The sequence below is a fragment of the Fulmarus glacialis genome, unplaced genomic scaffold (genome assembly GCF_000690835.1).
Source record: "Fulmarus glacialis isolate BGI_N327 unplaced genomic scaffold, ASM69083v1 scaffold568, whole genome shotgun sequence".
Taxonomy (NCBI): domain Eukaryota; kingdom Metazoa; phylum Chordata; class Aves; order Procellariiformes; family Procellariidae; genus Fulmarus; species Fulmarus glacialis.
Window position 1 is genome coordinate 13,001 of NW_009229867.1, and position 27,104 is coordinate 40,104.

General features: G+C 39.5%; 1 protein-coding gene across 1 annotated transcript in view; it reads left to right on the forward strand.

The window, feature by feature from the left end:
* Nucleotides 1–1,086: 1,086 nt before the first annotated feature.
* The window catches only part of LOC104081295 (unconventional myosin-IXa-like), a gene marked incomplete at its 3' end in the record, with an annotated part of 56,167 nt that continues 30,149 nt past the window's right edge, over nucleotides 1,087–27,104 (forward strand). The window contains exons 1-8 of the mRNA XM_009583985.1: nucleotides 1,087–1,115; nucleotides 2,590–2,621; nucleotides 4,060–4,156; nucleotides 8,132–8,194; nucleotides 9,468–9,567; nucleotides 16,303–16,400; nucleotides 19,109–19,235; nucleotides 26,197–26,286. Of these exons, the coding sequence (XP_009582280.1) occupies nucleotides 1,087–1,115; nucleotides 2,590–2,621; nucleotides 4,060–4,156; nucleotides 8,132–8,194; nucleotides 9,468–9,567; nucleotides 16,303–16,400; nucleotides 19,109–19,235; nucleotides 26,197–26,286 (636 nt within the window). The remainder of the gene's footprint in view (nucleotides 1,116–2,589; nucleotides 2,622–4,059; nucleotides 4,157–8,131; nucleotides 8,195–9,467; nucleotides 9,568–16,302; nucleotides 16,401–19,108; nucleotides 19,236–26,196; nucleotides 26,287–27,104) is intronic.

A 27,104-nucleotide genomic window follows, 5' to 3' on the forward strand; every position in this document is an offset into this window, starting at 1 on the left:
TCTCTAACAGAAGTTATAGATAAAGCATGTGAATGTATATCTGATGTGCATTGAATCCTTGCTGTTACATCGTTTGTGTCGTGTCCATCTAACTGTGGCCCTGGCCTTGTGTTTATGTTATTTTATGGTAAATAGACTTTTCCTATGCTGTCTTCTTTAGTGCAGTCCCCGTGCATTAGGGCTTGGGCTTTTGGGGCATCGTATGGAATCTGCACCCCTCTTGCCCTTTACCAGCCCTTATATGTGCCAAGACTTTAATTCACAAATATTCTCTATGGTTGCATAAGTTCAGATGAGCGTTTTATTTCCCTGGCTGCTATATTGCTGGCTGACGCTTTGAGTTTCCACCTTGCTTGTACAGTTACAAGTCATTCATACTTTATGAATACATTTGATTCATGAATTCCAAAATTCACGGTAAACCAGGGAATACGAGTCTTCTAGCAGTCTCTTGTCTGATATTAACCTATTTCTTGTCCCTAGCATAAATGAGCATGACTAAATCTTGCTCCCAGTCCCTTCAGTGCTCCACGATGGAATATAACTGTTAATATAACTATTCCACGGTGGCGTAGCCTGTATTGAGATTTAAGCAGTTGACTTGCTTTTCTTCTGATATATTTATGGTACGGCTTTCTAAAAAATTAAATTTACATTTCAAGTAGACAGGAAACCATTTAAAAACTCTTGTCTATTAATACATTTCTCTTTCTATATAGCAAAGGTCAAGTGATGTATGTATTTTCCCTTCCAAGGGGGTGAGTGCTAGAGGCTCATTTGAGAAGAACAGGGCTGGGGACCTGTTACGTACGCCAGCAAAGGCACATATTTCCACCAGTGCTTTCACTGCAGAAACTGTTATTCTATAGGGGAATGCAGCTGTTACTCTATAGGGGAATGGCATTCAATTAGGATTATCTATATAACAGCATCTTATTGTCATTGCCATATGAGAACAAGTCACTGCGGTGTTTTCCTAGATGCAGGGCTTTGGAAAATAACCTTATTTCAGGAAAGACATTAAAATAATCCTTATTCTGGCTGTAATCTGTAATTAATCCAGATTGCATTAATATTCAGTCCAAAATGAAGGGACCACGAGCCTTCTGGATCAGGTGAGGAGGAACATGAAGTATTTAGCCACGAAACTGTTAATTTTTTTTTTTTCCCTGCCGTCCACGATAAGCATCTCTTTGTGCAGGAGGGTTGTAGGAGGCAGGAGGAATGGAGCTGCTCGTTCCTCTGCCTGCTCTAAACTGTTGAATCACCAGCGCTGGGTCCAGAGGGATGCTCGGCTCCTACAGAGGAACGTATTGAATTTTGTTTCCTTCAAAATGTTGAGCCCAGGCCAGTAAAAGCTTTGGTCTCCCCGAGAATTTTAGGAATGCTGTTACAGATTTTTGTCCGTTGAGCTGCTCAGCAGCTTTGAATCAATGAGTTAGTAAAGGGAAATAATACGAACAGATGATAATTTGTTTTAGGGAAGTAGTTATAACTCATTTTCTGTTTTCCGAGGCTGAACTGTTATATTATGCCCTGGCTGCAGAAGGACGTGATGTCCTGTTCAAGTATATATAGATTAGGTATGCATAAATTGAATTAATAGCACTTTTTTTTATAGCCCAATAGTTCTGCTAAAGAAACACGGTGAGTAAACCAAACAAAACTGTGTTAACTGTCTCAAGTTAAACATCAGGCGTTTCTTTAGCTACTTGTTGGCCCTTCACCCGTGTGCCTTTGCCATAGTCAGCCTTAAGTTTTAACAAGGCGTGATCCAAAGAGCTTTCTCATTTACATCAGCAATAAAGAAAAATGCATGAAAGAGGGATATTACGGGTTATGATTTCCATAGGCGTTTGGGTTATAATATATAATGTGGTCTGGCATATTAATCCAGAAGAAAAGCTCATAAAAAAAGAGGACTCTTGCAGTTCCCCACTCCTATATTTAAATGTTTTCTCCTGACTCTAAATGTTCCTTGTTACAGAATGAAAAAAACGTATTCCTGGGTAAGGCTCTTCCCAAAGAAATCCTAATAACTAGACGTTATTTCTCTCCATGAGCTATTGCTTAAGGTATAAGCAGAGGGAGCTGAACCAGAAATCCTTTTAATATTGTTTTTTGCTTAAATTCTTTATTAAATTATATGAGAAGGTGATTAGAATAGGGCTGCCATTCGTTTAGTCTGAGTTCGTTTGTTCTCAAGTGAACAGCGTTAATTAGGTCTATAGAAAATGTATCACCTTCATGTGATGTCTTAGATTGCAGTCGATCCTATTACGAGGAAAATGCTCGTAACGTAATTAATATTATTTAAAACAAGTATATAAATACATGGTGATGCGCTAGTTTGTTGAGTATCAACGTATTCTGCTTATAAGCTTCTTGCTGCGTCTCTGCTCGCTGAAATACCTGGAGGAGGATGGGTGAATCCTTTGGAAAATGTTAAATAGCATCCCGTCTTTTAATGCCAAAATGCCTATTTTGGGGCAGATGATGCCTGGATTTTCGTTGCCAGGAGAGTTTTGGGGGCTTCAATGGTCACCTAGAGGTGGGGGCATCTTCGACACCCTTCTGAGGGTGGGGTAGAGGAGGGGTGCTGGGTGCAGGGAAGATTTTGGGGGGGAATAAGCAGAAAACAAGCGTGAGCAGCCTGAAAAGATGTGAAATCTCTGTAGGGGAGCGTTCCTTAGCTGTGTGTCTGAAATCATCTCTCAAGTATAATCTGCTTGCTCGGCAGGTTTCGGCTATCCCAGAACTTGTTTTAGTCAACTAAAGCAAATTCATATGCAACAGCTTGAGTTTAAACAAATCCCTGTATTCAAATAGGGGGAAAAAATCACGTTGTTATTCTGTTAGCAAACCTCCTTTGGTTCTTAAATCATTAAATCTAACCAGATTGCTAAATAAATCTGCCTGGGAAGATAAAGGTACTCGTGAGAGCACGCATCACGCAGGTACTGAAGGTGTCGAATACCTTTTTGCCAAGGTTTCATTTAATTTGGCCTTTTTTTGTGCTTTTAGTTGCGAAGTTAAATCTGAAAAGGTCACTTGAAAAGCTTCAGATTATAGATGTAAAGCCCTTTTAATCTTTTCTAATAAATAGCTGAGTAGGGAATAAATCTATTGGGAGCTCGGAGCTGAGCTCTGGTATTAAGCCTCAGCACAAAACGTATTTGTAATTCAATGTCCATACACAAACAACGCTTAGAAATTATCTTGCATATAATTACCTTAAATAAGTTTGGCTTAGAAGAAAAGGTGAATGATTATCAAAACTGGTTTAATAAATGAAACATTAATTGGACCTGGCAGCTTGACAGATTCTGTCACCATGGGCTGGGTTATTATTAAAGTGATTTAGGCACAATTGAAAATACCAGTTTTCAGTGAAGCTGAGCTGCAGTTCTTGCAGGTTTCCAATAGCTCTTCTGTTCAGAGATTTCTTTTAAATGGCAATAAATGACTCTATATTAGGTGCCTCAGTAAGGCAGGGTTTTAATAAAAGCTTTGCATAATAAAGACTTAAAAGCATTTTGATTTTGGAAAAACAACAGCAGCAAATCGAAACGACAGTGTCTGAAATGCTGAAAATACTCTGGGTTATGCCGGTGCTATATATGACATTGTCTAACATCTGAGTAGTCTTCAAAGCATTTTGCCCCCTGATTCCATATATAATTAAAAAGCAGCTTCCTCTAGCTCATTAAAATTTAGAGTCTTGTTGAAGCAGTGTACTTTTATATTTATTTAAATGAATAAAGTACAGCCTTAATATAGACTGTAATAACTTCAAATATTAAATCTGTCTTGTACAGCTAACACTTTATTTTTAAACAGTGTTTATCTGCCCTTCATGAATACCAAATTGAAAATGAATATGGTCCCCAGAAGCTTGTCGTATTATTTTGTAGAGCATTCAACTAACTTTCACCATATGCTTTTTATTAATTATACAATGATAGCAAAATCCCCAAAGTTAAGTTGTTAGTGACGTGCATATAAATAAGGTAAGGCGGTGGCTTTTCGAACGTAATGATGGCATCTCTCTCTTTTCACAGGCGTTTGGAAATGCAAAAACGGCACATAACAACAACTCGAGTCGCTTTGGCAAATTTATTCAAGTGAATTATCAGGAGACGGGCACCGTGCGCGGGTAAGTGGGAATCAGGTTGAAGATGCTGTACGTACTCTTACCTGCACAAGGAGCCTAAACAGGCTGTTGTAGGGGGTACGCGAAAAAGAAGGTTCAGTTTTTTTGCCAGTACGTTTCCCAAAATGGAGAGGGGGGGAAAGAAAATATTTTAGCATATTTAAATCCATTGGTATGAAAATGTTGGCATCTCTGAGCTGCACATTGAAGTGTGAATACACCTGAGCTGGCTTCAAACCAGCTGAGCTCTTCTTAATCATGATGTCAACTTATAATTAAGCTGAAATGGAACTTTTCCTCTTAAGATAGCACTTAATGCAGGAAAGGGGAACGTTTTAGCTGGGATGGGTTAGGGGGCTGGAGCATATGATAGGAAGTAGAGGCTGAGCGAGCTGGCTTTGCTCAGTCTCTGGAAGAGAAAGCCAAGGGGGGATTTAATCTCCAGCTGCCTGATGGGTGTTACAGAGGCGGTGGAGCCAGACTCTTCTTGATCGCCGTCTAATTCCCCATATGCTTCTGTCTCTACCCTGAAGTCTCTCTCTTTAACCCAGCCCTTGACCAGTTAGGGCTTCGTTTTTCCCCCGGGCCATTGCAAGGAGATGCTTGTCACCATCGTGGTTCTCCTCAGTTTATTTCGGCATCTCTTCTGCCACCCAAAGCTCATGGGACGTACAGCTGTGACTCAAACCTTCCTTCTCCTGGGGAGGGCTGCAGCAGAAGTGCTGCATGGTTGGAAGCCTATGGATGAAACCTTCTGGGTGGGCTTACCTAAGCCTGGCTTTCTCTTTGGCTTTAGACAATTTACACGGCATCAGGTCATCACAAAGTGACTCAAGCTAGCTCTAAATGAGCAGGGCTTCGTTAACTCTGCTTTTTGTCCGTGTTAATTAACTCAGTTGGAAAAACGAAGAGTAGAAGTGGCATTCCAGGGGTTGTATAATTTCTGCAGCTACCTAAGAGATCTCTTGCTGGGACTTTGTTGTTATTTTAGAGAATTGCTTTTAAAATTTTTTCTTTCTTGTTTTCCAGCAGAACAGTATCACACAAATAGCTTCCATTAATTTTTCAAATGAGCTTGAGTACTCTGTGTACCTTCCCGCTGTTTTTTCATCCTACGTCAAATCTGATGTTCTTTTTCTTCTTTCTTCTTCTTTAATTCTGGTGAACAGTTCTCTTAAAAGGATAAGCCTCAATTTTTTTAATACCTACTGAAACACAGGGTAACAAGAATCCAACAAATGCCTTAACAATGCATTATCTTGGCATGCTGTGTCAGCTCTGTGGAAGTGGCCTCTATTTATACTTGGCAGATAGGTGCAGGTAACATTGTATTCGTATTCTCTAGTTCATAAAATAATAGGAATTTTCTTTCTCTTTAAAACCAAAGCACTTTCTTGGTCTTTGGTTGCACGGTGTGATGTGACTGTGCTTTGCTATAAGCTTGCAGTGCTGCCCCAATGAAAATAAAAAGACATTGAAAAAAACCTATGAGCTGTTCCTGGTGTACAAGACCACAGTTTTTTTCTACAGTCTTACAAAGAAGATCACAAGTATTTTTATTTTCTTTAAAACTTAGCATAGATTTTAAGCACAACCCGAGTCAATTATCATCCTGTATTCTGCATATTATTTGCTTTGTTAATGTAACTGTAATTTGCAGCCCTGAATCAGAATTTTGCTCTGTTCGGAGGCTGAAAATAGCAGTTGGATATTTGCTTATAAACCCTATGAATATAATGACCCAAAACTTGAAGCGAATTTAAACTTAAGAGATGTAATAGCCAAGAGATTTAGTAGCAGCCAACCCCGCCCCATGAAATGAAGTCTTTGAAGATGTCTTTAAAATTGATGGAGCATGAGCAATGGCACAGTTAGGTGCGTTCCCATAAGGCTTTATGAATTTATTATGTCCTGTTCGATGATAAGCGAGTTCTGGAGGAAGGTCTTTGCAACCTGTTCAAAAGCCTCAACATCTGACACGCTCCATAAAATTGCAGAAGAGCCAGATAGGAGACATTTTAATTAAAAGCAACAGTGCGCTGGTATAATGGTAAATCTGTGCAATGGCATGAGGCTGTATCTCAAATACCATGAGCTGGCACTTTCAAACATGCTGTGCTTGGGGGTTTTGCATGTTGGTATTTGTATATGAAATTCAGTCTCAGATTTCAGATGATGTTACCTAGGATGCTAAGTACAGGCTCTGTAGCATGCTTAAATGAGTATTTTACACGAAATCGTACTCTTAGAACTCCTTTTCTTTACTCTTAAAGGTAGATTTGGCATAATTGACAACAGTAAATAGAAAACAAACATTTGGAGGCATCTCCTTTTTTGAACTTGGTTTTCCTTTTCACTATCCTCTTACAAGAGGGGACATATGTTCTTCTTGGGACATGTATTCATTACAAGCAAGGAGTATTTTACCGAAACAGCAATTTAGTTGCATCTACAAAACAAAACAAAAAATTTTAAAAATTTGCCCTGATTTAAATAGTGGTTTGGACCAGGTGACCTCTAGAAGACCCTTCCAGCCTAAATTATTGTATGAGAGTGATTTTTTCTTTTTTTTTTTTTTTTTTTTTTTTTGGGGTCTATAATAAGAGCAGAAATCACAGGGGAAGGGATGAAATGTCAAGGGCGGTGGAGTGATCCAGGTTGTCGTACAGCAGTGTGCTGAGCTACTACCCAGGGGCGCGAGCGGGATCTGGGACACTCTGATACCTTTTTCACTCATCTGTTCACCGAGCCTGCAGTGAATTTGTGGCGTGGCTTGGAAAGGAAAAATTGGTTTCAGGTTAGAAGGGGGATACAAAAAAAACCTGTCGGCGAAGAATACCCATAGACTATTCTCAGCTTCCTTGCAGGGAATAAACAAGAATAAACCTTTTTGGTGCACATCATACAGAGGAATAATATTGCTTTGCTGTCTGTCTTTCTTTACTCCTCCTATCCAGCAAGATCACCCCGCTGGGGGTTGGATATGCCATTTCCAGTAGCTTCTCCTAAGAGCTGCCGTAAGAGTTCTCACAAATCCTCTGCAGCATGTCCAAATGATTTATTTTATCTTATTTTTTAGTGAAAGGAGGGGAGAATTTCTGAGATGCAATTAATAAATAGGTCTGTCTTCCCCATCTGGAGACTATGGTGGAGAAGCGAGCGTAGAGGCACCTCCGTGTCCTACCATGCCCAAGGCTCATGGGGTTTCCTGATTCATACGTGGCTGCTAATGTCGGTGCCACGTCACTGGGTGTCTGTAGCTGGAAAAGCACAGCTACATCATCAAAACTGCCAATCATAACTCCTGTTTCTAAATCCCTATCATTACTGGTTAGTATTGTTTGGAAGAAAAAAACCTGTCGAAGCTTGTTTTAACTCTACAAGCTTGAAAAAAGTATTTAATATGTAAATTAAACATGTTTATTATGAAGGCTCTTAGGATAAAACGTAAACTCCAATAAGGAGCTTTTGCAATTGTTTATTTTTTTGCCTGTAGCCACAAGTTAATAACGCGAGTTTTTGTTGAGAAGTGGCTCTTCTGGAAGAGGGAATAGTGATTTGGGGACCGACTCTGCAGCTACATCTGATCTTGCAAACTTTTGCACCCAGATATGTTTCTTGTGTCCACAAATCTTGGTCTGCAAGCAATTTTATTTTGCTGGCTTTGGATTAAATAGGTATCTGAGATTCTTCATTGCTGTCAGAGTTTCCCCCTGCACTCCCTGCCCATAGGCTAACGCATCTGAGATCATGTTTTTCATATCCAAGTTAGTGTTGGCTTTGTATCAAACCAAAAAAACCTCAAAAGCCAAACATAACATTGGGCTTGTTCTGCCTAGGAAGAAATTTATATAACTAAGTGAAACAAGGCTGAAACTTTTTTTTTGTGCGTACTAAGACTGAAAAGTCCCGGTAAAGCTGTGTTCATTTAAGTTGAATATTGGGTCAATGAATAACGCTTTTATTTTTTCCTTCCAGAGCTTATGTTGAAAAGTACCTCCTGGAGAAATCAAGACTAGTCTATCAGGAGCACAATGAACGGTAGGTGCCTATATTTTGCTTACAGGGTTGGTTTTGACTTCTATATGTGCTGATAGCATGGCACAGATAGCTTAAAACCCTGTTTGAGCTGGCACAGGGGCATCAGGATTTTCACACTCCTAGCCCTGTGCTTCAAAGATAAATGATGCATTTTATGTTTTGCTGTTGAGAGGAATGTACTACCCAGGGAAAATAAACTCCATTATTTTATTGACAGTCTTTGATTTATATTTTCCATTGTCTTTATGATTCATGTCATATGGATTATTACGTACCGTTTGTTTTCTTGCACAACTTTTAAGCTATTTAATATCTAAATTGGGGGGGGGGAAGATGGTACTTTAGTTCTGTTTTACAGTTGTTAACACATTGAAGCCATCAGAAGGACCTCTAGAAAAAGCTAAGATTATATACACAACAAATTTAAGCAAATTCTTCTTTCCTAATTGCAATATATTATTTGTTGCATACTCCTTTCTCAGTAATTATTACTCTGATTTTAAATAAATTTGCTGCTTCTAGTTGTCTTTCAACTCTTGGCACCTCTGTCTGTGTTTCCCTTTTGAGACAGATGTGCGAGAAGTTTTCTTGAATGTTCATGGGCTGATCCCGAAGTTAAATAGCATCTACAGCCTTGACAAATGTACTCTTGGGTATTGCAAGATGATTAAACTGGTTCCTCTTGGAAAACATCCAACATAAAAGCAAAGTTTTAATTCTAGAAATACTGCTACGTTCTTAGCATTAATCCACGTTAGAGTTGTCTTGAAGCAAAACAGATGAGTGTCACTTGGGGTGTTTTTAGTATTAGTAATATTCAAGTATTTTGAATATTTGAGTAGCTGTAAAAATTGCAGATTTTTCCGTTCTGTCTTAAAGAACTGCAACTGCAAAATCATTACCTTTTTAATGGTAATAAAGTATTAAAAACAATAATAATTTCTGCGTTGCAAGAAAACATGTTGTTTTGATTCTAATAAATATGTAGGCATTGCACATGTTTCTGGAGGAAAACATGACGATGTCGGCTAGGAATTCTTTAAGTATATTCTAGGGCAGTGGATGTCCTTGGATGGAAAAGAGGGATCTCATTCTCCATTACTTAATTTAATCTTTTACATCACTGCAAAGTGGGTACGGGCCATTTCTAAACAGTGTTCAGGTCTGAATTTGGAAGCTGGACAGTCAGGTTATGAGGTTTACATGCGCTTCTCTGCTTAATGGTGCTGTTTGTTTTGAAGTCTTAACGTCTTTTTTTTCCATTTGTCACCAGGAACTACCATGTATTTTATTACCTCCTGGCAGGAGCGAGCGAGGAGGAGAGATCAGCATTTCATCTGAAGCAGCCTGAGGAATATCATTACCTCAACCAGGTGGGAATACTATACAGGAATACAATACACAGTCTTGCCTTTTCTACTGCTGATACTTAATGCTAATAAAGAAAATGTGCAGAGTAGTAAAAACGAGTTGTGTTGATGCTCTGTAGGCAGCCTTCCATCATGGGAAGTAATTCTGCATTGGCAATCTGAACACCTGATAGTATGGGGGGTGGGGTGGGGGGGAAATCAGTGTTTTCCATTTTTTTCCCCTACCTGGCATATGTTAAATACATTGTGTCTTTAATTGTCGAAGGGAGAAACAGTAATAATTTGCCTGTTATCTATATGAATGTCATTTACACATTAACATCTGTCTGCTAAGTAGAAGAAAACAGAAAAATGTGTGATACCAGTAGGTCTTCAGGATATAACGTCTCGCATGAGGTAGTCCTAATTCTGTAGCTTCATGGCTGGCTGTTAGCACGATCCTTTGAATTTAACAATATAATAAGTTTAATATAAATAAAAAACCAGCAACCATTGAAACTGTGTGAATTAAAAATGAGTAAGGTACTACCAGTGACCAACTAAACTCATACTTTGGAAAATCTGATTTACTTCAGTTATTAAAGATACAGTTGTCCATTGATGCTTGTGAATAGGGACTTTACTGCTTTTTGCTCAAAAAAAAAAAAGAAAAAAAGGATTAGGAATATGTGGAAGAGTAGTTAGGTTATATGTTGATTTTAACTAATTGCAATTTTCTTGGAGCTGAAACGTGATTAGCAATAAAGAGTAATTTAGCCCACAAGCTGGAAAGAAACTTGCACGCGCAGTGCAACCCAAATAGCCTTTAGTCTTTCTAGAAATATAATTTAACTCTGGAATACGTCTCAATTACCTGGGGCTTTTTAAAGATCTTTTTAAAGTGGGCTAGGAAAGCCAAAATCTATTGTAATATTAACAACTCCCACCCACTCTTAGCAGGATCAGGAAATTCAGACAAATGAGTAACATATTAAGAGCTGAAGGCTTTTTGCTCGCTGTCTTTGTGCCTCAGGCGTTGGTTGGAGACATGGTGTGATCTTCACGACCATCTGCGCTGCCGTTTTGCAGCAGGAAAGTGCCAAGATCGTTTAGATCGAATGTTTTGTCAGAGTCTCAGGTTTTGTTGGGCAATCCAATAGTTTTACGTTAGTCGAAAACATTGCTTTTAATTATAGTCCTTTTTTTTTAATAGCAGTTTAACATTCAAGGGCGTTAATATTTAAGTAAAATAATAACTCCAATAGCGTGTAATGTGTAGATCTAATAGGAATGTGATAATTTAGGTTGAAACGTTTATTTTAATCTGAGTTAGGATGCTGTGGGCAAATAGGCTGGAGAAGGATGCTGAGGTATGTCCAGTGGATAAGGGAAGCAGACTCTGGACTTGTCTGAACACTGTGTATGGACAATAGTGACAATCTGAATTTTTAGGGTTTTTATTATAATAATTTTAAAATTTTTAATAATTGGGGTTAGTATTAGAGGGACCATCTAACAGTGGGAACTATGGGAAAATGGCTCCTTTAGATGTGTTCAGGGCATCGTTTCCTATTAAGGCTTTCTGACAATGCAGCAGCAGCTTTCCCATGCCCCCTAGGCAAAGGGAAAAACGGAAAACAGGGAGAAAAAAGGAAAAAGAGGAAGTGGAGGAATAAGGAAAGGAAACTTTGGAAACATAAAAGGGGAAAGTAATAAAATGGCCCCTGAGCATTTACAGTGGCTTCTTAAACGTGTCCTAGAGAAATCCCTGCCTTTTTAAAAGGAAAGAGAATGAGCTCAGAAACGAACCTCAGTTTTTAACTAAAAATTAAATATTAAAATGGAAAAGCTGTAAAATACTGAGCCAGGCCCCTTAAGGGCCTTAAGTCAAGCGTTATTTTCTTCCTCAGCTCACGTTGTGTTACGCAAAACAAACGTGCATTTTATATTCCAGATGAGCAATAATCTATTCTGATATTTCACCAAAATGTGCTGTTGTTTTGTTGATCTGTAAAGGCAGGGAGCAGGTTGGAAAAAAAGATTGTAATTTTTTTTTAAAAGCAAATTTACTTAAACTATCCCCTGAGTTCGAGTGACTTCTCCATATCTCATACCAATGGCAGGTATACCTGCCATTGCATACCGTGCAACTTGCTGAATATTTTCTGTGCTGGTTTTTCACATGTATCCGTTTTGAAATTAGTGATTTGCAGGATTAGGTCCTTATTTTAAGTTCATTAAGAGCTCTGCTACCATGTGTCTCTTCCTCTTGGGACTGGTCACTGACACGTCCTTTGACTACTTTCAACTCCATCCCTGTCTGATTGGTAAAAGATACAAATTCCTAAAAAGCTTTCAAGTGTTGCTTTCTAATGGGTCGGAGAATCGCACTTTTCCAACACTTACGTGTGCCTAGGGCAGAGGTTGAGAGTAGAAACAAAAATCTGCTCTTCAGTGTGATTTTACATCAATAGCTCTTCAGCTGTAGGTAAACCAAAGGTTTCTCCAACCGTGAAGAAAAATAAAAGATCTTAAAGTCCATTAAGCTTATTGTACGAGTCTTGAAAACACTGTAAGCAAGAATCAGAGCACCATAAATTGCAAAAGCATTATAAATCTTACCTTAAAAAAAAATAAGGAATGACTACTCAGAATAACAACATTTATTTTACTTGGAAAGTCAACGTTGTTGCCCTGATAAAAGAGCAGGTAGTGGGAGTTATGGTTGGTCTGAACACTACTTAACCCGGTCTGCCTTGCTTTCAGATGACAAAGAAACCCCTCAGACAGAGCTGGGATGATTATTGCTATGACACTGAGCCGGTCAGTACAAGTACCCCCATCTTCTGTGTTGCTGGTGCAGGGCTGCTGCTCACGTGAATTTGTTAGGTGCACCAAGACCTGAGCTGAAAACGAAGTCAAATTAAGTTTAACCTATTCATCATCCTCTCCCTTCCTCTGCCCTGCAGTGGTGTCGCTTGTGTATTAGCTCATGACAATACAGATGTGTTTTCCCTTGCCCTTTTTTGGTTCCTTCCATCTGGAAAGCTTCTTCAACAGTTGGATATGGTCATCTAGTTTTAGCAAACTAAGTTTGGGTTTTTTTGTTCCTTCTTGGTATACTACATGATGATTTATGGAAATTGTGATACGGCAGCAATGTGAAAATTGAAATTTCTTTCCAATAAAACAGCAAATCAGTCTCTCGAAGCCCTAAGAGATGCATCAGTTCATGATGGTTGTAGCAGTGTGTCTGCTCTCCAGCTTCCAGGGAAAAAAAAGACAAAACCAAAACATCCCCTCAAAACATCTGCGAGAAAATCAAATCCTGATATTATTTGGAACAGAAAAACAATTCCTTCTCCTATTATAGTTCTGCTGAGATGATCATCCTTTCCAAATGGATTGACCCAAAAAAGGGAACAGTGAAGCTTCTCCCTCTTACCCAGCTTCTCCTGTGCAACCAGGTCGGAGGCGGTTGCTTCAGTTGGCAACGTGCTTTGGGTGTCTGTGTGTCCCGTGATGGTCTCTGTTGGTTTTGTCTTGCACGGGAAAGCATGTTTCAGATCAGCTGCATGTTGTTCCTGCTAATTTTGCCATGTGCTTAATGGTTGCTGAACTCTAGCTGATGCATCTGGAAGAGTAAGAGGTAATCTGTGGAGGAGTTGGGTTTCACCCAGGCTAAATAAGCATCTTAAGAGCAAGATTTCAGCTGCAAAATCCTTAGGAGAGGAGGAGGGAAGGGGAGTCTAGCCCCCCAAGGTTTAAAAATGTTGAATGTTGTATTGACATCCTTAATACATTAGCATCCTTAATACGTGAGCATCCTTAGAGGTCCTACAAGAGCAGGGACTGAAGAGCAGATGCTTTTCTCTATACCTTAATACACCGTACTATGTTGTGAAGACCTTAATTGCTTAAGGAATGGGTTAGGACAATTTACTGGAGGAATTAAAATTAAAACAAACCCCAGATTTGCCACTTTCTTCTGCAGGGGCCAATAATGCCCTGCCAGCTCAGGACCTTGGGACTTACCACGTTATGCGTCCTTATTTTGCACAGCAAAACCACGTGCTGTTACAGTTTGGCTATTTATCTGGTATTTTATTTTGCTTGGGATCATTTTCTGTGATATTTGTGGGAAATCACATCTTTGCTTCAGTTGATGATTCACTCTCAAGCATACCCTGGACCTCTCCCCATAACCACGGACTCAAACTGCTGCAGACGTCCGGTTTATAAAGATACCCTATTTACTATTTTATCTTTAAACTTCCACGGAAATCCATGGATTGCTTTGATGTGACAATAGTAAGCAGGGGACTCACTTTTGCTGGGAAACTAATTGCCCTGGTGGGATATTAATGATTAATTTGGTCTGTGGGCATGGACTTTGTGATGCTTGTCTGCCTTAATACCAAGGAAACGCCTTTTTTTTTTTTTTTTTAAAATAAATATCATCCATTTATCATCCATTAGGAAACAGTACAGAGCTGAAATACTACAGAGAGCATCTGCTTTTAAGTAGATAATTTGCAAAAGGCCATTCCATGCGGATTAATGAGTTTGGCAATTGTTATGCAAATTGATAACTAAATTGCCTTTGGCGTAGATTGTGCTACTTCTGAGTTGTGTATGGTATTTCACTGTTGACTCGTGACTTAATTTTGGATGAATGATGCCACAAAATGAAATTGTCTTCTGGAATGTGGAGCACCGCTAAAAGCGACACTTGGTATCTTTTAAAAAAGTTTTTAAAGAGACTTATTTGCAGAATTTGTGGGTATGTTATTGTCCTGCAGACTCCAGGTCCCACCTTAGCGGGTGTGAAAACTTCTTCAGGTTCTCCTTAGCGTCTGTGTAGTGGCCAAGGAAGCCGGTTGGCTCAGGTTTGAGTTTAGGAAAGGACAACTTCTTATCCTGATATTTTATGGTGTAAATAATTCCATTGCTGATCCCTGATGATCTTACTGATATATAGAGTATATATCTTTGTTGCATTCCGTTGGGTAAGGTGTACAGAGAGCTTATACGTCCATTAAAATGGGTAATTTTCAGTAGTTTGTTCAACATCTCTAAATTCACTTTGTCCATGCAATATTAAGTTGTTGTCCCTGAGGACCATCGATAAAAAATTTTAGATTTTCTTTTCCAGTTGAACTTCTCTAGCTTTTAGTCGAGGGGATAGGACGATTGGGTGTGAGTCTCCTATGTTGAAATAAATATCTTAAATAAGAATTTCTCCCCATAATCAGTAGCTATCACTGCAACGATGCTGCGGAGTGAGATGAAGAACGTACCACTGATACAGTTGTCAGGCTTTAAATGGGGATAGGTGCTTTGAGACAGGAAGCTGATAATATAAAATAACTTCATTCTATATATTCTATATTTATTCTATATTTGTGATTTATTCTATGTACTATAAGTGAGTATGAGTGTCTCTTCAAGTAATAGTCATCACCCTGTGACTACTTGGTGCTGTTCAGTGACGTTCACTGTAGTATTCCTGTAACTCTGTTTAGTGCGGACTTTCAGAATTAATTTGCGCACGCTTGCTCATGTGGTAAATACGAGCATTATGCTCATTTAAGGAGCATTAATTTAACTGTGTTTCCTAACTATTGGTGCAGGACAACATTAGTTGGGTCCAGAATGTCATCGATTTCCCTGAAAGTATCAATGACTGCCGTCAGGTTGGGGATTGTCTGAAAAAACTAAACTGTTCAACGCATTAGTCTCCAAGAAATATAAAATGTAGTGGATTTGAAATTCTCTCAATGCACGCATTTTTAGAAAACTTCTTGGTAGTTAGAATAAAGTGAGTGAAAAATACATGTAAAGCTTTCCCTTTCCTATGCAGGATTTAATTCACTGATATTTTACATGAAATTATGTGAATTCTATTTTAAAACTGAATTCTTCCTCTTTAGTTAGAGGAACTGCTAATGGACCAGGACTTAATGTGGAATAAACTTCCTGTAAATGTGTAACATATTTCATCTTGTTGTTAATTCACATCCTTTTTGTATGCTCATTGTCCCACATTGACAAACTCTCGCCATACGGTTAGAATAGTGTGACTCACCTCTTGGATTAGAGGTTAAACCTAGGAAATAAGGATGTATCTCCAGGAAAAAATAGCCAAAAATGTTATTTTGGAAAAGGTATACCAACACAGCCCTCTCTGAGGTCCAGGCTATTCAAACCAAGGCAATTGTGGTGGAGATGTAGTGTCCTTTGAAGGATCATCTCACCGTGCTGGTACATAAAGAAATGTTTATGTATACAATAAATAATTATTGCATTGAAATTTGCACTGTGGTTAGCTTTTCCATAAAGTCCTTGTAGAAGCAGATTCTCCTCAACAGCTTGATTTTAAAAAAAAAAAAAAAAAATCAAACTTTTAATTGTGCGTACACTTTCTAATATTTAAGAAGAAAAATTATGCCTTGCCACTGGAGCTAATCCTGGTCTTTTATTGTATTGCATATGTGTTTCTTGCTGTATCTGCTATGGTGCTGTGAGTCCCTCTGTCCCTGGGCTGGGTGTCGGGGGTAATTAGCCACAGTTATTTCTGGTAATGTCAGTGGGGCCTTCTGGATATCTCATTTCCCTGTGCCAGATTGGAAACGTTCTAGTCACCGATAAGAGGCATGGAAGTCACTAAATGATATTTGTGAAGTGTTGACCTGGCCATCTGGACTTTTCTGATCTTAATTTCTTTCAGTGCTAAATCTTTCTGTTCGAACCCAACAGGACTGCTTTTCCGTGGAAGGGGAGGACTTGAAGCATGACTTTGAGCGGTTACAACTGGCCATGGAGATGGTGGGATTTCTTCCCAAGACTCGCAGACAGTGAGTTTATTTTCCATAGTGTGAAGATTATATTAGTTAATATAATCTCCATAATCAGTGAGAGAATTCACCTGACTTGAGCTAATGTAACTATTGTGCTCTACATACATATCAGGCTGGTGAGAAGGAATAGTTGGTGAGACACTGGAAAGAGGTTGCCCAGAGAAGTTGTGGACGCCCCATCATTGGAAGTGTTCAAGGTCAGGTTGGACGGGGCTCTGAGCAACCTGGTCTAGTTGAAGATGTCCCTGCCCGTGGCAGGGGGGTTGGACTAGATGACCTTTAAAGGTCCCTTCCAACCCAAACCATTCCATGAATAAAGACACTTGACCATTCATACAGTAAAGGAGTAAACAAAATTGAAAGATATAAGCAAAATATGCCCATCATTATTGTAGTTAACAATCTCTTTATGCAAATGGAGCACTGGCAGGAAGTTGCCACCTTGAAGTATTTTTCAGCTGTTCATGAATAGTCACGCCTTACTCTGCATGTCATGAATCCAGATCCTGGTTTAATCAGAAATCCTGATTATTGGTCATCATACTTAGTCCTTTGCATGCAATTGCTGGTTCTGTAGACTCATTTCCAACTGGCCTTCATTCACTAATTCACTGGAAGCGCTGGTTGAAAAACTGGACTTCTTGGTTGGGTTGCAATACTGCCTTCCACTGACTGCGAGGAATTACATGCTTCACAAGGGTCATCTTCCACCGAAACCACAAAATAATTCTTCTCGTGTTGATTGTTAGCTTGAAAGTCTTGAGTAGGTTTGAATGAATTTGACAAATATGTTCCTAAGGTTAGTAACAGGCATAGAAAAATATGTATTAAAAAAATGAGCTCAAAATGAGTATGATTTTGACATCATAAGTATTGCTGAAAAGCACATCGGTAGCTGGAACACAATGAGAAATCTTGTGCTTTTTCGAGTCAAAATGTTCAAACAATAATTTAATGAACGTGGTTCTTTCTGTCTGAAATCCTGGAGGTTTATGGGGGAACAGAGGATTACTGCTTTGTACTAATGGCACTTGAAAGCCTATTCATCACCTTGGGTAAATGATGTTTAAGATGCTAACACACAACTTTTTACTTTTTTTTTTTTTTTTTTGCAACTGGGTTGATGAGCTCCTGTTCTTTTAACCATCATTTTTCTTGCTTTTTTAACATGTATCTGAGCCAGCAGCTTAGAAGCCCTTAGCTGTGAGACATCATCCTGCTTTCTGCTCCAACAAGAAATTTTCACACAGCTGAGAATCTTTTTCACAATCTCATCCTTTATCCCTACCTTGTGACAAATTAATTATGAAATTAAGACTGCTTTTTCTCTATCCATTCCACATGCATGGATAAACCCAAGAATACATCCTTTTAATGCAAATATGTTACATGTCAGTGTGGTTCCTTATCTTTCAAGAACCAGGTTTCAGTGACAAGGTTTTTCTAAAGCCTCTTTAGGGTGCAGGTTGCTGTAGAGTAAGGGAATTTAATTGACAGAGTAGAGCAGTCAGTCTGGACTGAGCGGAGTTGGATGTCACAGTAAATTCAAGCTTTTGATTTACTGTGCAATAACTTTTCTTGGCACACAAATTCTTGTATTTCTCCTAGTGAATTTTGCCTGTCAAAAAATATAGCGGATTCTTTGCTATATGAGCAAATTTATTCTCCTTGGCGTGGTACAACTGTAACACGAAAGAGTAACCACCTTCAGCTGAGTATAAAAAGGAAGGACATTTTAAGTATTACTGTACTTTTATAAGTGATTGTTTATAGCAAAACATAGGGTTTTACCTTTGTGGAAATGGTTACAGAAGAGAAACATTTGTAATTGCATCCCTGTAATTCACGATAAGGAATCCCTATTTTGGAGATGAGGAAGGACTGGCTTGGAGAGGTGAAGGTGTGTGGTGCAGGCAAGCTGGTGGCAAGGCTAGGAATCAAATTTGATTTTATTCATTTTTAGCTCCCCGGAGACTGTAGAAATAGGGACAGAGTTTATCGCTGAAGTCAGCCATGACTCAGTAGTCTCAGAGCTACTTTTTTAGAGGAGTTTTTTGTTTGGTGTTTTGTTTTGTTTTTAGAGGAGTGAGGATATAACTTAAAAATGATCAAATTAAAAAAAAAAAACAAACGGCTGGATAAATTTAATTGAAGTGTAACATCTTTTCTCTGTCTCAGTATGCTTATATATTATAAAAGCATCTATGCTTTTTTGTATAGGCTTCCTATACAAACTAGGGGACTAGATCTAAGGAGGTGATAAATACATGTGCCAGGGGACTAAGAAGGATCACCTGCATGGCTGAGTCCAGTCTCCCCCTTAATTTGAGCAATTGCATGATATTTAGATACTTAATCTGGATATCTGGATTACTGGAGGATTTCTTTTTTTCTTATAATATGGGGTGCCATTTTATAACCATGGGTTTGATGTGTTAAATAATTTTCAAGAAAGCCGTACCAATGCAAGTTTGGTACTTGACTAAGTGAAAATATTTTTTACATGAGGCAAATTGGATGCTTCATTTCAGCATCATTTTTGAGGAAACATTTAGAGATTTGAGACAGAAACTGCTTCAGATTGAAAATTAGAGGAATGAGTCAAATACGAAGATGGCACTTGGATGTTTGGGGATGTGGTTTGCTTTTTCATTAGCTTTAAGAAAAAACAACCTAGTGAAAATCAATTCTCTCAATTTTCTTAGAATTTTCTCTCTCTTGTCGGCGATACTACATCTGGGTAACATCCGTTACAAAAAGAAGACTTACCGGGATGATTCCATTGATATTTGTAACCCTGAAATACTACCTATTGTGTCGGATCTGCTGGAGGTAAGCCTTCGCATTCCATCCTGTAATGTTCACACCTAATGAGCCCCCTCTGTTTTATAATAGCATTTATTTCCAGTTTCACTGAAGAGTAAGTTCTCTTGTGTTAGCGTTCATATGGGCTGTTCATGTTTGCCAGTGGAAAGTTATGAAGATTTTTTTTAATGAGGTTTTAAATGTAGGCTTTTTTCCCCTACTCCTGACCTTCAGGTTTAATTGACTGAAAACACTGTTTCTTTGATTAAAATTTGAAAGATTGCAAACCAGTTCTAGGTGGAAAGCAAACCTGCCATTCAATGCAGTAGTTTCTTCAATCGCCAACCATCAGCTCCCTCACCAAAATTCCCTGATGCTCCTGAAATCTGTTCCAATATTTGTACAAGAAACTAGAGCAATTGTAAGACTATCAGCCCACTCTTCTGGTTCAGGTGGTGGCTGTAGGAGATGCTGAGCTCTCTCACCGTGTTTTGCTGTCTCTTGTTACCCTGCCAGCATCCACAAAGGCTGTATTAGAGGTGCTGGAGGGTGCATCTCATCCCTTTAGTACCTATTTATGGACCTATTATCCACACTTTTTATCTAGTTCTTTTGTGAACCTGTTGATTCTATCTGCTGTTTAAGACCCTTTACCAGACGCACTTTGTCCTCTTTGAGTCACCGCTGTGCCAGTATCATTTGGGAAGGGTTTGTAGGTCTCAGTCTGGCTGGCCCAGGGCCATATCCAATTCTGTTAGTCAGTGCAAAAGCACTAAGTAAGTTCTTAGGAGAGCTGCTCTGTTAGCCCAAGCAGGTTATGAAGCTGTGGCGTTACTTGTTTATGAGAAAAGTCTTCGTGTCAATAAGCCAACTTGTCCTGCGCTTGCTTTACGTGTTCAACGCCTCTTGAAGTGGATATAGGTGGCCAGAAGCTCTCTTTGCCTTCTCACTTTTCTTGAAATGCTCTAAACCACTTGTAACTCCAAAGGATGCTGAAATATACTTGCGGTTGGTTAAAACAACTATTATCTTTATCCCTTTGTACTTGCTGGAAGGCTAATTTTTGCTGATTTTATGATAGCATCAGAAGATAACTTGTCATTTTGTATACACATGATGCTCTTCCCATTTCTTCCCTTAAATAACGGTTGTGCTATCTCACTACCTAAAGAACTCAGGAATTAGCTGTCACAGATTTTCGTAGCACTTCATTAATGCTTTGAATTTCGCGGGGGGAAAGCTTCTGTAAAATACGGGTATAAGCAGCTGGATGCTCTTTGCATCTTGGCCTTGGAGATTGCAGAAATAAACAGAAGGAAAATATGAGTTTGGAGGAGAATGTTGTTGATCTTACCCTGTTAAAAATGGCCATAGCGAGAGTGCCAAGTCATTTAAGAAGTAATTGTTTTTTTAAAAAGTTTTGAATAAGAGAGTGACTTAGAGATCTGAAAAAGTTCCAGGCTTTGGGTCTTTGCCCTGGCTTTCTTCTGCAAACAAACCCTTCTGCAACATCTGCATGCTGTAAGGTATCGGGTTATTTTTTGCACATGTACATGTGAAATGATGCATCAGTTGAGCCATATAGATCCAACGGTGGCTTAGTGCCGTGGTCTGGTACAGCACAGAGCATGGATACCATGCTCACTTGCAGATAGTGTCAACAATATGTAAAAAATACATAACAACAAAAAAAAATATTTACCTTCACCACATATGTATGTATTTACCTTCACCATTTTGAAAAAGCACTAGAATCTGGTGTAGATGAGCAAAGTGATAGATATCTGTTCATCTTTGTAATTCTTTTGCAAGCTAAATGACCATATACAGCATAAAACGCTTGTTAATTACATCAGGACAATGCAGATCTCAGGTATGATCTTGTGAAATTCATTGCTAGGTTTGGGCAGATGGTATTGCTTGTCCTTAAAGTTGCATTTATATGGTAATTTATCCATGGAATTGGAGACATTGGTTGCCTCCAATATTGGTTGAAACATTTGACACTTTGTATTTTGTCTCATTTGGGTAATTATTTTTATTACTCTTTTTTTTGTGGTCACTGAACAGTATACAGTTTTGCTTTTCACACCATTGTTGCTGAAAATGTAAATTGGCTTGAAAAAGTTATTAATCCCCTCTCTAGATCTTGGCATTACTTGCTAAGACTGAAATTTTTATTCATCTCGGAATAAAAATAATATTAGCTGACAAATAGTTTAACTTCTTTTCATACAGCCACTGGCTGCTTGGCAGGATGGTCTTCAGCGTAGCAAAATGATGGAAGAAACCAGCTCTGCTCTAATCTGATGCTTACTTTGAGGGATGTTTTGGTTTGGGTTTTTTACCTTAAATGAATCACTGGATTTGTTCAGTCAAGGATTTGACATGGAAACGAGAAGCAAAAAAATCCAGCTGGACTTGGTGGAAAGGCTCTGAGAAGCAGGAGCTGAATTGGCCATCTCTGAGACCAGCCGAGAAGAGGGGATGCAGAGGTCCTCCTGCACAGCACCCATGGGGCGGTGGCCGTCATGGGGAGGATGGGAACCAACAGCCTGGTTGAAATGAAAAATTTACGCAAAGCTAAGGTGTCTTCCCCCTCCGAAGGGAAGTCTGGCCCAAATTGTCGTGAGCTAGCTGATTTACATTGCAGCCTCTGAGCCTCTAAGGACAACTGGGGGAATTTCCCTGCTGCAGCAGATAATGCAACAACACTGAACAGCTATCCTTCCTCAGTATAACGAGATTTGTGTCCCTATAAAATGAAGCTAATATGCAGATTTTTGTTTTTTTTTTAAGGAATCTGGGAGGAGATGATGATCTGCAATGGATTTGATTTTTCTTAGATACCAACAACCCCATCCAATATGTTTTTGGTTTATTAAAACATTCAGACCAGCATTTGTTGAAAAAGCAGACTGCAATATAGGATTTTGGCCAGACTCTGCAGATCATTGTTTCATTTACAGTAAGACCCTGATTCCATTTTTTTTTTTTTTGGTCTTTTTCAAGAATAGACATAGCGTGTGGATTATGTGAGGCTTTTGGCAGGTTTTTCTCAGCCTTTGTTTAAACTTTGCTGAAATACCGTGCCGTAGTGTGATGTCAAGGCTGCCTGATGGATCGAACAGACGTGGAGTCCTGTGCAAGTGCTGCAAATATCATGGGTCCTCTGCAGAAATCATAGAGGATTGTGTAAAACTGGGGAAAGCTTTTTTTTTCTAGGGAAAAGCCTGGAAAGGCTCGTTTGTGGGCTTATTACAAAAGCAATCTATTGGAAATGATCTAGTTGGCCTTAAGAGAGACTATTTTTTTTTTTTTTTTTCCCCCATTAGAAGAGCAGGAACATTTTAACTGTGTACGTTTACTAATACTGGAAATAGTGTCTGTGGATGGAGTGAGGAAGGCAAATTCTGCCTTTGCTGAATGGAGCAGTGTTATATTCAGTTTTTAGGCTTAGGTAACCAGGCTCAATGCAAGTAAAGGTAAATATAAGTTATCAAGTGTCCTAAATTAGTTTTGCCAGATCTCTTTTTGCATTGATGATGTCAGCTTTTTGGCGCTAATGTCTACCTCCATGGGAGTTTTACGTGCTCAAGTTCTTTTTCTACTAAAAAATTGTCTTCAGCTTCCCAGAGGGATCCCACAGACGTTGTGCTCCTCGTGTGATAAACATCTTGGAAAGTAATTGGGGAGCAAAAGGGAGGTGGGGATTACGAGGCAGCCAGTACTTGCATCCAGCCTTCTCTTCTGGATCCGTTTTCCGGACGAAGTTTTGGGGATCGTAGAATCATAGAATGGTTTGGGTTGGAAGGGACCTCCAAAGTTCATCTAGTCCAACCCCCCTGCAATGAGCAGGGACATCTTCGTCTTCATCGGATGCGAAGTTCCGAGCCAGAACTCGAGTCAGACAACTTTCTGGTTGTTTGAAAGAAAGTCTGAAGAAAAGGTTCAGATCTGTTTCAAGAAGAGCTGATAGAAATCTGAATTTATTTTCTGTTACTCCACACCAGGCAGCTTTTGAACGAGCACTCAACGCTGTAATCCCTTTCTCAAATATGGGAGGAGAGACAAAAAGCGATGTTTTCTTGCTCTCACGTTGGAAATGGTTCATTTTTTGTCAGCTGCTATAACATAATACCCCAGCATTACTGGAGAAGCAATCTCCGCCTGCCTTGGCTCCAGCCCAGCCCTTGCGGGAGCCCGCTGGCTGTCTGCTCCCCGCCACACTCCGCCGACGTTTATAGCCATGGCAGCGTTGCCGGTCATCCTTCACTGGGCTTTAGAGCTCTAGTCATCCAGTCCTCTCAGCATTGCTTCGACTTGCATGTGGCAGTGAAGGCTTAAATCTGTATTTTGTCCCTGTAATTAAGATATAAACTCCTTCGGGCCGTGTAGCTTTTTTTTAAGAGGGAGAGCAGGACTTGCCCTTCAGCACCAGAAAGCAAAAATCCATGAAACGTAACTTAGAAGTGTAACTCCCAGGACACAAAATGAAGAAATAAGTTGTGTTCTCCACTTTGCTAATCTGCTAGAATGTTTTTTGTCTCTATTTTAGTGTATCACGCTTACTGGAGGAGGAAGCATAGGATGTACTTGATGGGGAAGCTGCAAGTATCTCCATGCACCAGGTGTCCTTAGTCATCGGCATGCGCCCAGTTTATCTTTAGAAAGCTCCTGTGGCTCCTCGTTGGCATCAGGAGTCAGCTACCTTCAAGCTGTGGCCTTAAATGAAAATTAGGATAATTTGGCTGTACCCGTGGTGTTGGCTCTCAGAGGTGATGAAGTAATCAAGATCAAGCTCCGCTGGGTGGTAATTGCAGGCAGAGACCCAGGGAGATGCCGGGATTACGTTCTCATCCTTGCCAAGTACGTTTTTGTACAGGAAGATGGTTCGATGCGATCCCTCCGGATCAGCTCGCAGCAGGTCTGGAGATGAAGGATGCACATCTGCAGGTCTCATCCGTCAGGAGAGCAGAGGGAGAAGGAAACCAGGGTGAACATTAGATGGGGATGGTGAGGGATGGCGTGGGTAGTTGTTTAAACCTTTTAAAATCCCTGTGTTTGCTGACAAATCTGGAACTTGGAAGCGTTTAGGTTGTTTAGGAATATTACATTGGGCTGTTTTGATTAGTAACCATCTGATACCCCTCTGCCTTGTTGCCTTTGATAATTAAAGAAAGCCAGCGTGCTGGCTGCGGGTTTGCAGCATCCCTGAAGTGGGATAACGGGTGGTGTAAAACGCACTTTTGTTCCAAGCTGTGCGATTGAGGGAGGGCAGCTGGTGGTCCCACAGCTCTGCGTTTTGCCTGCAGAGCTGAAATTTTAAAAATCACCATTTTGCTGAATGTAGAGGAATAGAAACCAAATGTGAAAACTTGCTGTGGATTTCTGGATGAACCAGAAGATTTTTTTTTTTTCTGCTTGATTTTGAAAGGTAAAATTAGAGCGTAGGAACTGGGGCTCTAGGGTATTACTGAGGACTAATGAAATGAACCTCAAGGTGTTGACGTTCGATTTCCAATGACATAGATCTTGCTGGTAGGTGAGGGTCATATACAGGTGACTTGATGTTTTCGTCTTGCCGCACCACAGCAACAAGTTCTTATGAGTAGGTGTTGCAGGAAAAGTCAGTACCATAAAAATGCACTGGAGTTTATCAGGGAGACTCCCATGACAGTATTTTTGGTAGAAAGTAGTTTTTTGTACAGAAAGGCATCATTATTGCGATGGTTTGTGAGATTTCTTAAGTTCCAGTGGCTTGTTTGCATTGCCTTTCATACTAATTACTGGATTAAACCAGTAAGTCAAAGTACATAAACCACTAAGTTTCCCGTCATTCACATCAAATCGTAAATGGTTTACCTGGGATAAAAATATGGCTTGGATGGCTTCAGCAATGTGGGTTTGGTGCTTCTAGTCTTCATCAGAGATGTTCTGAGCAGGTCTGGTGTCTGCATGGAGTCTTTCAGTTAGGATAAGTAGACTTAGTTGTATAGTCTAGTTGTATAGACTTCAGTGCGGCTTCTCAAGCAACATCATCTCCGTATCAATCCCTAGCTACTAACTCTGGGCTCAAAGATTTTCACCCAGAGTAACAATTTTTTTTTTACATTGAAATTTAGCAAAGAGCAGTCAACAACTCGAAGTATTTAGGTCTAACTTATGTATAAGCGTATCACCTCTATTCTGGTAGAGAGGGCACGCTTCTGAATTTCTCCAGGGGATATCACAATAAGAGGGACTTGAAACTTGAAAAAAGGCTTTCTCCCAACTATTCGTGGTAGGTACCAGTTAATTTGTTGGCACCGTTTACCTATTTGCCAAAGTGTCTGTGTTTACACAACTGATTTTTTTTCTGCAAACTGGTTTCTGTTACAGCTGATTATAGATTGTCGCCTTGCCGGGAACTGGTGTCTTTAGGGAGTAAATATCAGGTGCAAATAGGAGAGTAAATATCAGGTGCTTTTCAAAAGGTTTCTTCCTCCTTCTAATTCCTTTCCACCCTGAAAAACACCAAAAAACCCCTCCACTTGGATGTCTCTTAAACTGATGACACTATTTTGCTTATTTGTAGAGTAATTTGTATGATGCCATCTTGACAACACTAGAAAGTTGACTTATTTTGCCAGCAAAAAGTGTGGGAGGGAGGAGCTGCACCGGGAACGAAGGAAACCAATGGGAAATTGCTAGAAATGTGATGACTGAATGTGGAAGATCCGGTTCCTTTGAATACCGTGGTGTCTGATTTCTGATGCTGGATTTATGTGCTGAGTTGTCTCCTCCCAATGGCCAGCTTGTTCTTATGCTTTGAACATTAACTCTGCAAGGGTTGGCAAAAGTGTTTTAATGGTTTTTTTAAAAATTAAATTTATAAATTTTAAATTTATGAAAATGTTTACACTTACAAATTCTAATTTTTTAAAAAAATTAGATTTAAAAAAAGTTATTCCTAGAGTAATCGTTAACATCAAGGTTTTTGTTTTAGGTGAAAGAAGAGATGCTGTTTGAGGCCCTGGTTACCAGAAAGACGGTGACAGTAGGAGAGAAGCTGATCTTACCGTACAAACTAGCAGAGGTCTGTACATGATGCTTATTATTAAAAGGGCAACGCTTGGGATGGTTTTCAATGCTTTGAGATGTACACTCAGCTCTGGTAGAGTTTCTTTCCGTTTTTATTTATTTACGTAAAAATAACGTAGGAGAAGCTAATGTGTATGAATCTAGAAAATGATTGGCTTTACCTTCTACGCTGATCCTGGAAAGCAGGTTTGCACTTTATTCTGTGATAGTCTTTAACTGTTTTAATGACTTACGGTTGTGTAAGTGTTCTCCAAAGCAGAATTGTGCATTGCTGAGCGTATATGATACAAGTAGTAGTCTTCATATGTCGTTCCTTAAACTGTAGCACTGATTCATCCCACAGCAGAGCGGTGACCTCAAGACCTCCAGGAAATTTTTGGTGGGGTCCTAAGTGCCTGTGTTAGTCATGGTTCTTGTATGGGAGGAGCTGGAGATCCTCTGTAGGAGATTCCCCTTGTCTTTTCTTCAGACCCTTCACAACCTGGGTCCTTGTGTGACGCTTTGGAGCAGACACAACTTGATCAGCCGCTCTTAAACTTGAGTGTAGTCTGCGCTGCTGCTAACCCTGGGGCTGGCACTGCATGAAATGTTTAAATTCTCCTTTATGGTCTGTCTTAGGATTACAATGTCAGCAAACACATGGTTTCCAGGAATTTTGAATTATATGCTGTGGCCAGTAAACAGAAACACCTCTGTTTTCTTCGTATATTCTCCAAAGTATATAAGCTCTATTCTGCTGCAATACTTGTTTTGGCTGTTTCTGCATCTAGTGTTCTTGTATCCCACCCCAGTTTAAGAACATTGAGCGTGGCA